Source organism: Meriones unguiculatus, chromosome 10 (genome assembly GCF_030254825.1).
Source record: "Meriones unguiculatus strain TT.TT164.6M chromosome 10, Bangor_MerUng_6.1, whole genome shotgun sequence".
Lineage (NCBI taxonomy): Eukaryota > Metazoa > Chordata > Mammalia > Rodentia > Muridae > Meriones > Meriones unguiculatus.
Genome location: NC_083358.1, coordinates 96670103 through 96685596, shown reverse-complemented (window position 1 = coordinate 96685596; position 15494 = coordinate 96670103). Strand labels below are relative to the sequence as shown.

At 47.5% G+C, this 15494-nt stretch overlaps 1 protein-coding gene across 1 annotated transcript in view; it reads left to right on the top strand.

Moving 5' to 3' along the window:
- The window catches only part of Aknad1 (AKNA domain containing 1), a 33711-nt gene extending 26991 nt beyond the window's left edge, over positions 1 to 6720 (top strand). Inside the window, exons 9-11 of the mRNA XM_021631646.2 lie at positions 2802 to 2880; positions 5538 to 5667; positions 6347 to 6720. Of these exons, the coding sequence (XP_021487321.1) occupies positions 2802 to 2880; positions 5538 to 5667; positions 6347 to 6481 (344 nt within the window). The 3' untranslated portion in view covers positions 6482 to 6720. The remainder of the gene's footprint in view (positions 1 to 2801; positions 2881 to 5537; positions 5668 to 6346) is intronic.
- Positions 6721 to 15494: the final 8774 nt, after the last annotated feature.

Genomic DNA, 15494 nt, shown 5'->3' with positions numbered 1-15494 from the left:
AAAAGAAAGAAGATAGAAATGCTGCATTTTTTTGTAAAGATGACTAAGGCACAACACTTCCCTCCCAAAAGGTTCTTAGTGAAAAGGGACTTGGTTCCAAGTAAGGGAAGCTCAGAGCAAATGTGGCAAGTACTAAGAGCCAACACCAAAGGATGCTGTGGGTACAGGGAGCCCAGAGGATACATCATTTCGCTCCAGCAGCCAGCCACGCCCACTTCTCTAACAGAGGCAAGCCCTCTCCTCCACCCCTCTACAATTCCTCCTCTCTGAGGCAAGCACCAGGCGGAATGTTTCTCCCTTCTCACAACTGCCAGTGCCCAACGCTGAAGAATGCCACGTGCCTGACTTAGTCAGTGCTCCCTCTCCACCCTCCCGAGATGACAAATCCTCCAATCAGACACGCTCTTCCAAAGGGCGTCACTAGCATACTGCAGAAGCGGTAGTGGATTTCTTTACTGTCTTCCTGGTCTTTGGGCCTCTCTTCCTCCTCCACATCCTTCTCCTCCTCTCACTCCTCTGTTCCTCCCCCTCCGTCCTCCTCCTCCTCCAGGATGAAACCTGGAGCCTCAAACATGTAAAGCAATTGCTCTAATACTGAACTACACATCCCAGCCCTGGACTTGTGCTTCTGATACACGTGTGAGAATGTCACAGAATCACTGAAATGTGATCCTGAAGTCCCTTAGGAAATACAGTGGCTTAGGGGTAGACACTACGGGTAGGCAAGCTTCCCTTCAGTCTCGGAGAAGAACCTTCAGTGAGGGGAGACAATGCAGTCTATCTCGTGTCAATCTGCAGGCCAGCCTAGAACTGAATCCCATGATACTCGGCTCATGTCAAATTTGTATTTCTAGCCAGGCAGTGTTGACCCACCCTTTAATATAGAGGAAACAGAGGCAGGTGGATCTCTGAGTTCAAGACCAGCCTGGTCTACAAAGTAAGTTCCAAGACAGCCAAGGCTACACAGAGAAACCCTTTCTTGAAAAACAAACAAATAAAAAAAGACAAAAACAAAGTCCAGGACAGCCAAGGCTACACAGAGAAATCCTGTCTTGAAAAACAAACAAAAAGAAAAAACCAAACCAAAACAACAACAAACAAAAAGCCCCATTTGTGTTTGTACTTGTTTCCAGGGAACTCCTAAGCTACATTTAGAAACAATTGACAATTGAGAGTAAATGAATTAGCACCTGTGTTCATGACTAACACTGGGTGGTCCAGACGCTTAAATCCATACCTTTCGGCATCTGCCCTGTCTCCTGCCCGTGACTGAGGACCAGTCTCTGCTGATTTTCTTTGTCCAGTGGAAGGGAGCAGAGCCTCGATATATGACACCAGTGACTAAGACAGGGATGAGGAGGAAGGGGAAAGAGGAAGGAGACAGGGAAGGGGAAGGAGGGTCTGAAGGACAGAAAAGTCACATTATTCCTGACAGAAACAACTTGGGGGAGACTCTACCGTGCCTCATGGGCTGAAAGGGTAAAGTCTACCCCAGCGGGAGGGGGCTGGTTCCATCTTTAGTAGCTGGAAAACAGAGCGCTGGCTGGAAGCAGAGCTAGCCTGCGGCCCATCATATCCCCCTTCCAGTGATCCGCTCCCACCAGCCAAGTCCTACCACTGCCCTAAGGCTTCTCCAGTTCCCAAAACATCCCTGTCAACTGGCAACCAAGTGTTCAAATGCACGAAGTGGGTTGAGGTGGGGGCGGTGGTGCATTTTGTACGCACAGATAGTACAGGTTTGTGTCGTCCCCCCCTCCCCCAACTGACTTGGCTCTTCCTTTTCTTGGCTGTCTCCTTGGTTTCCAGAGTGACTTTCCCATCCTCTCTTCATCATCTAGTTTCTCTTCTGGAATTAATGCTGGTTAGTTTCTGACTCCTAAAATCTCCACTCCGAAAGTTGGTGAAGCATGTAGGATTCACTTGGGTTTCACCATTTGGGAGTGGTATCCTCCCTACCCCCCACTTAACAGACGAGGTAGTGGGCCGCAGCTGAAAAAAATGCCAGGTTGCAGAGTGAACACCCAGGGAATATAAAGTCCTTGTCTTTTCTTTGCAAATAAAAACAAACAAGCAAAATACTATATCTATCTATCTATCTATCATCTATCATCTATCATTTTGAGGCAGGGTCTCACTCTGTACCCCACGGCGCCCTTGTGCTTGTGGCAATAGGCTCCTGGGCTCTATTAGAGTTTTACACCAGAGTTTTGTGTTGATCGTCATGGTTCGCATCTGGAATTCCAGCACTCAGGAGGACTTCTGTGAGTTCAAGGCCAGCCTGGGATACAGAGTGACACTGTCTCCCCAAACCAGGAACGGGGCCACTAAGCTGGCTCAGCTGGTAAATGTCCTCACTGCGAAGACCGCCAGTGTGAGTTCAACCCGGGGACTCATGGTGGAAGGAGAGGACTGACTCCTGTCCTCTGACCTCCACACGGGCACAGTGGTATGTGTGCCCCTGCACAGAATAAGTCAATCAGCACACTAAGTATTTGAAAATAAAGTTATTTCTTTTCATGAGTTCAGAATTCCTGAAAGTTCCATTTTCTGTGTTCCGTAACCTTGTTACTTACATAGTTGTTAACTTTTTGTAAACTGTTTTATCCATGCTGCAAAGCTGAGGAAGACATCCCCATCATTTGGAGGTTTGGGTTTTTCTTGTTTTGTTTTGTTTTTGGCAGGCTCTCACTGTGTACCCCTGCTGCTCTGGAACTTGCAGTGTGTACCAGGCTGGGCCCCCCTCACAGATCTGTGGAGGCCATTTTGATACTCTGAATTTAATCACAGCTAACATTTTTCAGCTTGTTCAAAATCAAAACGGATCTGTTTCCAGAGCGTGAATGCAGAACCCTTTCAAGATGAGCACAATTCCACGGCAGGGTGAGTATTTTACCATTACTAATAACAGAAGCAGGGCCAGGTGTGGCAGCTCTCTCTATCATCGATAAACCTGACAGGTCAAGACAGGAGGCTTATCAAAAGTTGAAGTGTGGTCTTGGGTATGCAGTGAGTTTGAGGCCAGTGTGGTAGAGAATAAGACTCTGTCCTAAAAATTTAAAACACACACATGTACACACACCCCCAATGTACACATGCACACACACACACACACACACACACACACACACAACTGAGTGTGGTTATTCAGGTGCATACACTGTTCCATTCATTAGCTAGACCAGATTACTTGTTCCGGACTGTCACTGGGAGACCTGGACTCCAGCCTAGACCTAGCCAGTGTTAGTTAACCCACTGACTTGCTCGCGCAGCCAGTGTTCAAGTGCCCAGTGCTGGACACTGTGTGCTGGGGCGGCATCTGCCCCTGACCTCTACTTTTCCATAGAGGAACTGCTGAGTGTCAGGGGGAACATTCGGAGTGTACTGACCTTATTTGGGGGTTTGAGAACCTGAGCTCAAGGGAAAAGTATGAATCAGCTATCACAGGACATCAGGATACATGTGAAGAACGTTCCAGATGAAGGCATTCTGAGGAGAAAAGGCCCTTGGGCAAGTTCAGGAACCTGTCGTGTGTCAGGAGCCCAGAGGGAGTGGCAGGGGCAAGATGGAGCAGGTGGAGGCAGGCTTGAGATTCTTCAGAACAATGGGAAACCAAGGGAGTTTTAAGAACTGTAAGAGACCACTGTGGTAGTTCAGGCATACTGGCTTGCACTTGCAATCCCAGCAGGCTTAGGCGGGGGTTCTGGCTGGAGACAGACTGATAAAACAGAACAAAACAAAAAATCACTCAGCTAGTGAGAAACGAGAAGTGGGTTAGAGGAGCAGAAACTAGAGCCCATCGGCCCAATGAGGCAGCAATGGAGAAGTCCACCGGGATCAGGGGAGCTTGGCCTCAGGGTGATGGAGAGAAGCAGAGTGATGGGAAGGAACCCTTTAAGACAGAACCAACAGCAGGGCAGCCTGGCAACAGTCCAGGCTCTTCACCCAGACGAACTCAAGCCTGAGCCTGCTACCCAGAAAAGTACCGTGATTTAAAATACAGTATTTGAAGTCAGGCATAGCAGGGATCAGCTGTAATCACAGCTCAGAGGCAAGAGCAATGGGGGTAGTCTGAGGCAAGCCTGGACCATAGAGCAAGTACCAGGACAGACAGGGCTCATAATGAGACTGTCTCAAAAACCAATGCCCACAAAACAACAACCACCCACCAAAACAAAGGGCTGAAGTTTGGTTCCCAGTACCCACAACAGGACCTCATAGATGCCTGAAACTCTAGCTCTAGTGTCCTCTTCTGGTCTTGTGTGTAGCACACGTATGCACGTGCGCACACACACACAGATACACACAAATAAATAGGTTATATCTCTGTCCTGGGAAAAGTTACTTACCCTCCCTGAGCCTCTACTTTCCTGTATATAAAGTGGGAATAGTAGGACGAGATTCACCAAGACTACATAGAAAACAGTACTTGGCTTAAAATTATAGTGGGTCTCAAAATAAAACAAACAAACAAACAAACAAAGTGGGATGGGGACTTGGTTAGGAGCAGAGGGAGCAGATGGGAGATCGAGAGGGATGGGCGTGATCAGAATTCGTTACACAAATGTATCATACACATGTAGGAAGTTGTCGATGAACTCTAAAAGACTTAAAACAAGTGAAGTACTCAACAATACTGGTCATCCTGTTCGAGGCAGTGACTGACTCCATACGGGGGAGGCCTCCAGGGCCCTCTGCACTTCCTGTTGCACAACACTGCCTCCCCTTCCCCCCCCTCGGGGTTTTTAATTAGGGGCCTCTGAAGCAGAGTGCCTGTCATGGCTCCAATGTGTCAAGTGAACTTCAGAAGCAACTGAAGTGAATGTGACAGGCTCTGAGGCGACTTGCATTTGAAGTGACTTCAAATGCAGAGGATACTGCCCTCAAGTGTCAGCCCCAAAATAATGCTGAGGGGCCAGTAACAGACCTGTCTCCAGGCAAGTCCTGTGGCAGCCCTTCTTCGAATAGACTCGGGGCTATGCACTAGGCCACCTGAGTACCAGCAGCCCTAGCACCACATCCATCACCACATGTAGACATAGGACTGTCCCTCAGAGGACAGCAGGTAGCAGAGGGGACCACTGGCTTAAAGAGACCCCACTTTTGTTCCCCCATAGCTGTGGCTGCCTTGCCATACATGGTCACTTGTGCTTGAAAGAACTCAAGCCAAGGTATAATAATTGGCAATTCTGTGTGTGTCTCTTGTTTTATAAATACGCAGGTAGAAGGTTGGCCCTAAAAGTGAAAGAGAAGCTCTCTGCAGTCTTGGCTCTTTTTGTTCTGGAGAAAACAAGACAAACAAAACAAGAAGCAATTCTGGAAGGGTGGGCCTCACTGGTTATTGCAAACACTTTTTCCTAAAGCTCAGCTGTGGACAGGCCCTATGAGCTACAAGTACTGTGAAAGGCAGAGTCCCTCAGCTACACACACACACACACACACACACGAATACAGGCGCACAGCCATTCACTGAGCCTCATGGGAGAGAGTGCACGTGGGTAGTACCAAACACAGGTTAACAGTGTGCTTTTGTCTTCTAGAAAACATCCCGAGAATTACCTGACCTGTATCTCAGACCCTGAAGCACCCTCACCCCACCTCCACTTCCTCAGGATTCCTGGAATCCAGTCCTTATGTGACAGTTATAGCATGGAAGAAACAGAATCTAAGGTGAGGCCTGAGAATACTCTTGAAGCTCAGCCATATGGCTGTAATGAGCACAGAACGGCTAGCTTTTAAGCCATTACAGTATGGGCTCTCAGAAAACATTCTGCTTAAGAACAATTTCTGCTCAGCAGTAACCTCAAAACACAGGACCCTAACAGACACATGGTTTGCATTATTCCTAAATTAGATCCAAAGGAAACTTCCTGGAGAAGGCGTTTGGAGGCACCTCTGTTGCAGGCTTCCCCGGGCCCAGGCTTGAGGGCCCCAGTCTGCTCCAGGGACTGTGGTTAGGGTGCCACCTATATTCAAACTGGCAACACCAATCCCCAGGTTACTTTCACGTGCATGTGCAGCATCCAGGGGTGCCCACTCTCAGCCTCCTTCCGTGGCCCCTAAGAGCTGTTCTTCTCTGCAGCCTGTACACACCAGCAGGCTACTTTCCTCACGCTCTGATTCACGTTCATCAGTCACGTGTTCATCTTTCCTCTCTCCCTTCCCTTGACAAATACATTCCATCTCAGACTGGTTGCCTAGGAGACCAGCCCTCAAAAACAGAAATAAACTGTGTGGAAACAGAATGCTCCAAAAATTCCATCTTGTAATGTTTAATAATGAAGGAATCCAACTATCAGAGGCATTATTCAGTTTCCGTAACTACAATATGTGGACTTTCCCTCTGTAGGTTCTGAACTCTGCTTTGGATCATGCCTTAAAAACAGCAACCATATTGAAAACAATCACTGAGCAGATGATAAAATCCATTGCGGAAGACCTCACCAAAGCACAGCAATGGAGGCACCAGCTAAAATACTACTAACTCAAGTCAAGTCAGCCAAGGGTTAAAATTCTTGGTCTTTTTCCAAAATATTTTACTTATGACACAATGTAGGAAGATGGCTTTCTAGAGAAAACACTAAATGGATTACACGAAGTGCTTAAATGAGAAAACAAAGGAACAAACCTGGCCCTCTGGCATTTATGTATTTACGTGAAGATAAATCTATGTTCTATCTATGTTCTTCATAATTCATAATAAAATAAAAACAATAAAACAAACCCTTTCATCTATTAGTCTGGAAAGTTTCATAAAACTGTGTCGGTGAGGTGGGAAACAGATCTCATACCTACAGGGCAGTGTGACAATGTTCTGTCACTTACCACGGCTCACATCCTGATACACCCATAGGAGAGCCAAAGGGTTTTAAGTAAAAAATGCTCAGAATAAGCCAGCCACTGATCATTGCTTAGTAAGAGACATAACGTAAAACACTCCCTGTCTCTCCCTGCCTAGCTGGGAGAGGATTTTGCTGCCTTACCATTGGCCTGGGGAAAAGATACAAATCCACTTTGAGGGCTGGGGAGATGGCTGCCCTCAGCAGGTAAGGGTATTTTTGGCTTCGAAGAGACAACTTTGGTCCCTGGAACATACATGGTGGAAGGTGAGAACCAAGTCCGTAAAGTTGTCCTTTGACCTGTGCAATGATACACACACACACACACACACACACTATACATTTAAAAAATTCAAATTAATTAGAGCAGCACTGAACACCTTTAATCACAGCAGTCAGGAGGCAGAAGCAGGAAGATCTCTGTGAGTTCCAGACTCGTAGCCTGGTCTGCAGAGTGAGTTCCAGGACAGCTAGGGCTACAAAGAGAAACTGTCTCAAAACAAAATCAAAGTAGAAATAGTTTCAGCTGGAAGCATACCGATTTACACTGCCATTTAGTCGAAAAGGGTGATAAGTTCAACCACTGCCAAGCTCAAGACTGTATCTACGAAATTCCACAAATCCCGAAAACACATATCTGGGCAGCAATCCCACGGCCAGGAACTCACAACTCACAGCACTCTACCAGACTACGAGAGGGACCACAGGTTCACGCGGGGTACTTCAAAGAGGACCACGCTCAGTGTCCTGTCTGGACACTGGAGTTGTGGGGTCTGGGGAGAATGACCACATCATCCAAACCACCTGGGCGACGCAGAAAGTTGCATGTGCACATACGGGTCTGCAGCCGCCAGCGGAGCAGGCGCGTTCCTTGCCAGGCCCGCTGGGTTTGTACTTCTAACGCAAGGGGCGCTGCTGAGTGGCCAAAGCTTGGCCCTCACACGCTGATGTCTAACTTAAAAGGGGCTCAGCTGAAAAGCCCAGTGCAAGGCTAGCTCAAAGGAGTGGACTGTCAGGCAAAGCATAACTCCCGAGACTAGGAAGCAACCTTGAACACGAGCAAAATGGCAGGGATTCGTCCTAGATGGTAAATTTCCTTAAAGACGAAACTCCTTCGCATCATTTAACAGTAAAGATGGCCCGTTTTATTTACCGTTGCCGCAGCAGGTGATGAGGGATATTCTGCAGACGCTGGGAAGGATGTCGGGGATCTATGAGACTCCGCTGTGGTGCTCGTTAAGTCCGTGAACCTGATGGGACTGAGCCTCCCGTGTGACCGCACCGGGGCGGGTCTAGGAGGGCGTTTTCACGGAGGTTTAGCTGAGGCCGGAAGAGCCTCCCTGAATGGATGGCTCTCCCCGTGGGCTGGGGGTCCTGGGCTGAACAATAATAGGAGGAAGGAACTGGAGTGCCCACAGACCTCTCGTTGCTTCTTGGCTGTGAATGGTGTGACCCGCCTGCCATCTCACACTCCATGTGTCCTCCACGGACCAGACTGAAACCTTCATCGTAGAGCTTGCTTTTGTCAGAGCCATGAGAAAAGTAACTAACGCGGAACGTGGTGAGAGGTGGGGCTGTTGCTGAGATGACCCTGAGCTTAGAGCCATCCCGGTGGGTGCTGAGAGGAATGTGGGCAGGGGGGTTTCGGAGGGAAGCAAGGACTCCTGGGAGCTGGCCTAGAGGGCTTCCTGTCACACTCCAATCAAGAATCTGGCTGCATTCTTCCCAGGACCTGAAGACTGGAGTGAGGCAGAATTAAGGGACTGCAATGTACATTATATTGCTAAGCTTTCCGGTGCTGATTAAATGTGTTGACAGTGGGCTCTGAGTGAAGAGGGCTCCCCAGACTCCAGTATCTTTATTCATGTGCCCTCCATAGGTCCCTGGCCTGAGTCTTCCTGCCTCTATCAAACTCTCTAGAAATGCTGTCACAGGCATGCTCACGGTTGTCTTCTAAGCAATTCCAAGTCCTGTCAGGTTGACGATCAAGATTAACTGTCACAGGTCCCCCCTTGACAACCCAATACCCAAACACACTGTTTTTAAAAGCACGACACCCCTGAAGTCTCATGTTGCTCTAAAACAAAATGTACGTAGTCCATTCCTAAAAGTCCCTAAACGAGAGTCACCCGGGAAGAGGGAGCCTCAGCTGAGGAATGCCTCTGTGAGATCAGCCTGTGGGCATTCCCTTGATTAGTGAGTCACGTGGGAGGGCCACGCCCGCTGTGGGCAGTGCGGTCCTGGGCAGGTGGTCCTTCGTTGTAGAGGAGAGCAGGCTGTGCGAGCCATGGGGAACAGGTTGGTGAGTGGTATTCTTCCATGGTGGCCGTCTGTTCCTGCCTGGCTTCCCTCGATGAGGCTGTAATCTGGGAGGAGTAAGTCCTTTCTTCCCCAACTTGCTTTGGTCACTGTGTTTATCACAGAAAATGTTCTGCGGCAAATCCGCCAGAGAACACACCCGGACGGTCAGAAGCCTGAGTAGAAACTCTGCATCACTGGCAGCTGCGCGGGAACTTGACCAATTCATGCAGCCTCAATCCCCACAGCTCTCTTTTTAAGCACAAACTTTACATCCAGGTTGACACACTTTCATTAGCAAGAAGCAGAACTACAGAAGCCGAAGACCAAGGTTAGCACACTGAGGGACTTTACTGGATCCTGGAGCCATGGACCAAGAGGTCTTAGATGGATTAGGTTTCTGTTCCTGTTTGGGCAGGTATTGAGGCCTACCTGCTGGGTTTTAAGATTACAAATGGTGCCTCTAACATGGAGTCACTTGTGCTAAGGTCTGGGGGCCTGTTAAAATAGAAGACTGACCACTATACTCATTATGGCCCCATCCCTCCCTTTTGGGATGTTTAATCTGCACAATGTATACCTGAAGTGTGTAACTTGCTTTTTTTCATAGGGCCTTACAGTTAAGAGATAGCTTTGAATGTCAGGAGACACTGAGAGAAACCCGGTCAACCTGAGCGGACAGAGTAAGGTCCCCTCTGCTTCACCATGGAACAACACTGCGACTGGACTTGGAGGGATGGACCAAGTGTATTTTACAGGAGATGAACAGGAGGCTTCGGGGTCCAGACACAAAACAATGTGTCTGGGTGTCAGGCTGACAAGGGGCAGGCTTGGGAGAGTTGTCTTGGTTGGCAACATGACAGGACTTGGAATTGTGGAGGGGACAACTTCTGGGGGTGTCTGTGTGGGCATTTCTACAGGAGTTAGCTGAGGTGGGAAGAGCCAGCCCAAACGACATCCTCCGTGGGCTGAGTCCTTTGCACTGGATAAACGGGAGAAAGTGGGCGAGCGTCAGCACGCATCACTGTTCCTGACTATGACTGCGACACGGCCAGATGCAGCCTCTCCTGTGGTAACACCTCCTTGCCAGATAGCGCGAACCCTAAAAACCGAGCAACACAAACTCTGTTTTCCTTAAGTTGCTTTTGTTGGGTGTTTTGCCAGCAATAAAATAAATAAATAAATAAATAAATAAATAAATAAATAAGGAATACCACAGCAAAAGATACAGGCATCTAACAATATGTGCAGTGACTCCACTTGTGCATTTTTACGGGGTTTCCGTATTTTCTAGAATGATGCACCAAAACCTTCAGTGAATTAGATGAAATGAAACTGAGTTTGGGGAGGAAAGGAGCTCTTCTTTCCCGTCCTTTACTGTTCTGTATGGCGTTCCAGTGCTATTTCTGTATTATTTTGCTTTCTGTTTCTGTGACAAAACATGACCCAGAGACAGCTTTTGGGTAGGGTAGGTGGGTCTTTCATTTTCTTACACTTCCCGATCACAGACTTGCTGAAGCTGGTCTGAGCAGGGGCAGAAGCAGAAACTGCAGAGCGACACTGCTTACTGGCTTGCTTGCTTTTGTAACCCTGGATGACCAGCCCAGGGGTGGCACCCACGGTGGGCGGGGCCTTCCCCCTCCATCAGCCATCACAAAAACGCCCCACAGACATATGTCCCTGGACCAGTCTGGAGGCAGTTTCTCAACTGAGGGCCCCTCTTTCTAGGGGGCTCTAGTTTGTGTCAAGTTGGCAAAAACTAAGCAGAACTATTTTTACAGTGTAGTTGTTTTAATGATCTCCTGAACTCAAGAATGTATAAAGTGACAGTTCTAAATAGATTAACATTTTAGAAGACACATCGTTAAAATTGTTTATCAGGGCTTGTATTACTTAGGGTTCTCTAGGGGAGCAGAATTTATAGAATGAGGAATATGAATGTGTGTATGTGTATATATATACATATACATACATATATACATATATATATATATACATATGGATTTGTTGGATGTTAGAATGGCTTACGGGCTGTGGTCCGGCTACTGTAATGGCTGTCTACCAACCGAAGCTCTAACAATCTAGTAGCTGTTCGGTCTGCGAGGCTGGATGTCTCAGTGGTCTTCAATACATGCTGGAATCATGAAGCAGGTTCTAATGCCTGTGAAGGAATGGACTTGGCCAGTGAGAGCAAGCATCAAAGATTAAGGGCTTCCTTCTTCCATGTCCCTTCCACGTAATCTGGGAAGATGTGGCCCAGATTAAAGGTTAAAGATTAAAGGTGGATCTTCCCACCTCAAGAGATCCAAAGTGGGTCTTCCCACTTCAAGTGATTTAATTAAGGAAAAAAATCCAACACAGGTGTACCCAGATGCTTGGATTTTAGTTAATTCCAGATGTAGTCAAGTTGACAAGCAAGAGGAGCCATCACAGGGCTTGTGAAAATTTGTAATATTCCCCATAGAATATCAGAAAACCTTTTGTGATGCCTTTTAAGTATTTTATTATTGTTGTTTGTGTCTCTGTGTGTGAGAGTGTGTGTGCACACATGTGAAGGCCCGAGGTCAATTCTGTGGAGCCAGGTCTCTCCTTCCACCATTCCATGGGTTCTGGGAATTGAACTCAGGTCACCAGGCCTGCTCAGCATGTGTCCCTACCCTCTGAACCATCTTGCTGGCCTTTGAGCTCCTTCTTCATAATGACAGAGTGGAGGATGATTGGCCTTTCCCCCTCCTGACGCCATCTCTAACGCTCAGCTCCAAGTTTCTTAGTCCCAGCTTGGTCCAGCAGCTCTGGGAAGGCATGCAACACCCACTCACTTGGGGTTTTCATACCAACCAAGGCGCCTGAGTTTGTCTAACTCAGAGCGGCTATTTCTAGCTTTGCGATTTGGGAACTGGTTCAGGGTACCTAGAGACAATGCAGAGGCCAGCCTGAAGATAACTCTGACTTTGTGGCTAAGTTTAGTTCAGGCCGAGGCAACACAAGAAGAGAGCCATGACCTCCTGTGGCAGTGGTTAGTATGTGCTTGTGTGTGTGTACGCACATGCACATAGGCAGAAAAATGAGAGAGGAAAGGAAGCATAAACTCCGCATACCGAAAATTATGGGCGGTGACGGGCACACCTGTGAACACAGCGCTCGGAGGGCAGAGGTAGGCAGACTGCTGCACAGCCAAGGCCAGCCTGGGGTACACAGTAAGTTTCAGGCTAGCCAGGGCCTCAGCCTGAACTAAACTTAGCTGCAGAGTCAGGGGGTGTGGTGGTGGGGAGTGTCAATGCTCATTTTAGCCAAGTTCCTGCATTAGGCTTCAACAGAGCAAACCAGAATGAAGCCATTCCAGCTAGGCGCTAAGCAGTCAGACTGCACTTTAAACCTGACCAGTTATGGTGTATTTTTTAAACTGGGAGTTTCAGCCAATAGTCAGAAGGTGGCCAGCCAACCTGCACTAGCATGCTAAGGCAAAACTGCTTTGCCCCACACAAAGGACACGTCTATGAAGGGCCAACTGGCTCTTTTGTTTCTTGCTTTCTGTCTGTAAGGTTCATTTGCTCCACTGAGCTTTTCTGCTTAATGCTATCCCATTCATGAATGCACCAAATGCCCATCAGACCATCAAACTCAATTTACTGAAAAAAAAAATCTGCTAAAAATTTTTGTTAGTCTTGCAGTGCTATGACCAAAACACTTGATAGAAACACTCAAGGGAGGAAAGATTTATTTTGGCTCGTGATTTCCGAGGCGTTCAGAGCATCCCAGCTGGTGTGGTGGATCAGCTCACGGTGGAAAGAGTGTGGCAGAGGCTGTTCTCATCGTGGCGACCGAGGAAGCAGAGCACACCTCAGGGCCAAGTGTCACCCTGGAAGGCCCACCGCCCTCACTAGCCTCTCTGTCAGGCTGGTTGTACGTCTTTCAGTTCCTCAGCTTCCTAAAATGGCACCAGCAACTAGGAAAGGAATACTTAAAACATGGCCTGGGGAGGCACTTCCCGTTGAGACACGGGAAACGCCCTTGAAAAGGGGAGAGTGCCAGGCTCCACCCTCTGGGGGTACTTGCTGATTCTGTAACCTGGGCTGTCCTCCTGAGAGCAGAGCTGCATTTAGCTACAACTTGACGATGCATTCTGTGTGTAGGCCAGGCATCATCACCCCCTCCTCACGTTTAAAACCGCACATTTCTGGGCTGCTGAGATGACTCAGGATGCCTTCCGCCAAGTCTGACAGCCTGAACTTTATTGCTGGAACCCACACGGGGGAGACAGCTTGCTCCCACAGGGGGTACTGGGACCTTCCCCAGAACGAGACCCCCAATAAATAATAGCTGAAAATTTACATTTGTACACTGTGTGCTAGAGACAGCTCAGCACGGGCTGCTCCTCCACAGGACCCGGGTGCAGTTTCCAGCACCTACATGGCAGCTCACAACTGTCTGTAATTCCTATTCCTGAGGATCTGAGGCTTTCTCTGGCCTCCATGGGCACAAGGCAAGCACATGGTACATAGCTATACATGCACACAAAATACTTAAAAAAGGAGTAATAATTAAAATACTTTAAAAAAGAGTAGTTTTTTTTCATTGTATGCTTTTCTGGCTCAGTTTAAGCTTTCTTATATGAGTCATCAGTTCTTAATCTGTTTGGTTCATCAGTCTGAGACCCTGATAAAGTTGCCTTTCTTTCCTTATGCTCTAACCACCTCCCATCCCCCAAAATACTACCAAAAAGTCTGGGTTTGATTTCCAGGACCCATAATGCAGCTCACACTAGTCTGTAACTGCTGTTCTAAGGGATCTGATGCCCTCTTCTGGTATCCACAGGTACTGCACTCACATAGTGCATAGACACACAGGCAAAACCACTAAAAACAAAAAAAAAGATTCCTTGAAACAAGTCCATGAAATTCTAGATCCTAAAAACCCGTTTTTTTTTTTAAATTAAAAACCTGTGCCATCTTTTTCTTATTAAACCACAGTCTAAGTAACTTTAATTTCCCCAATGACTAAATTATAAGCACTGAAACACAGCTACTTCAAGAAATAAAGGAATGGGCAAGCTGTTAAAGGCAGCGAAAGCACCCACCAGGTTCTGATCTGCAAGGGAGCGTGCTCAACCTGTAACCTGTGCTCTCCTGTCTCCTGACTCAGGGATGTCCTTTCTTCTAATTCTGTTCCACTAACAAACCGGAAAAACCAGCCAGTGACATAAACTGCATCCCTGGTGCTGTGAGTCCGGTGGCTCTTCCCTGCCTGCGGGTGGGGTGCTGTGACAGTCAGCTCCAGTCTCCTCCAGTGCTTCCTGACGTCACAGACTACTTCAGGAAAAAGTCCTGCAGGTATCTTTTTTCTTTACATAGTTTTATTTAGTTGTGACTGTTTTTCACCTTGTACGTAAGTGCACCATATGCATGCGGCAGCCAGTTATGTGAGTACTGGGAATTGAACCCTGGTCCCTGGAAGGGCAGTACACGCACTTAACCTCCGAGCCATCTCTCCAGGCCCAGCCTCTATTTTAAACAGAAAGGGATTTAAGAGAAAGTTAGCACTATACACACTGAACAGGTTATATTTAGGAATATGTATGTGTATGTGTATGTGTGTGTGTGTGTGTGTGTGTGTGTGTGTGTGTGTGTGTGTATGCATATATATATGCATGCAATAACAATTGATGGAAAAAAGAGGCCATGAATTTGAAGGAGAGCAGGGAGGAGTAGGTGGGAGGGTTTGGAGAGAAGAAAAGGAAGAAATGTTGTAATTATATTATAATCTCAAACATAAAGAAGAAGAGAACACGAGGTCCTTATAAAACTACTGAAAAATCCATAGATACAGAAAATAGAAACTAGGTCACTGTCACCATCTGTAACCAAGACGACAGGCAGTGAGCACTGCGTCATGGGTAGGAAGCGGGCAATGGGCAATAGAACGGTGGTGTGGCTGCTGCAGACACCTGGCTGTGGCGGTGCAGCTGCAAAGGTGGCCTCTGCCTCTGTCCTGCCTAGGAATGACAGACCTCCACGTCATGGCTATGAAACCTTACTTCCAGCTTCTCCTCTTAGTGTCATCACGGGGAGGAGGCAAGGCACAACAAAGCCAACTGCTAAAAGACAATACTGAACATAGGCATTCACACATGAACATCAGTGCCACATGGATGTAAGTAACTGCAGAAACTCAAAATGCTCCTGAAGAATATGAATACATTTATAATCTCAGTGTGCAAATCTGAGGCCAAGAGAGAAAAGTTATGAATCTGTTTGCATAACAATTGTGATGGCTATTCTTGGTTGTCAACTTGACTACATGTGGAATTAACTAAAACCCAGAAATGGCTGGGCACACCTGTGAGGGAGGTGAGGTAGTTGT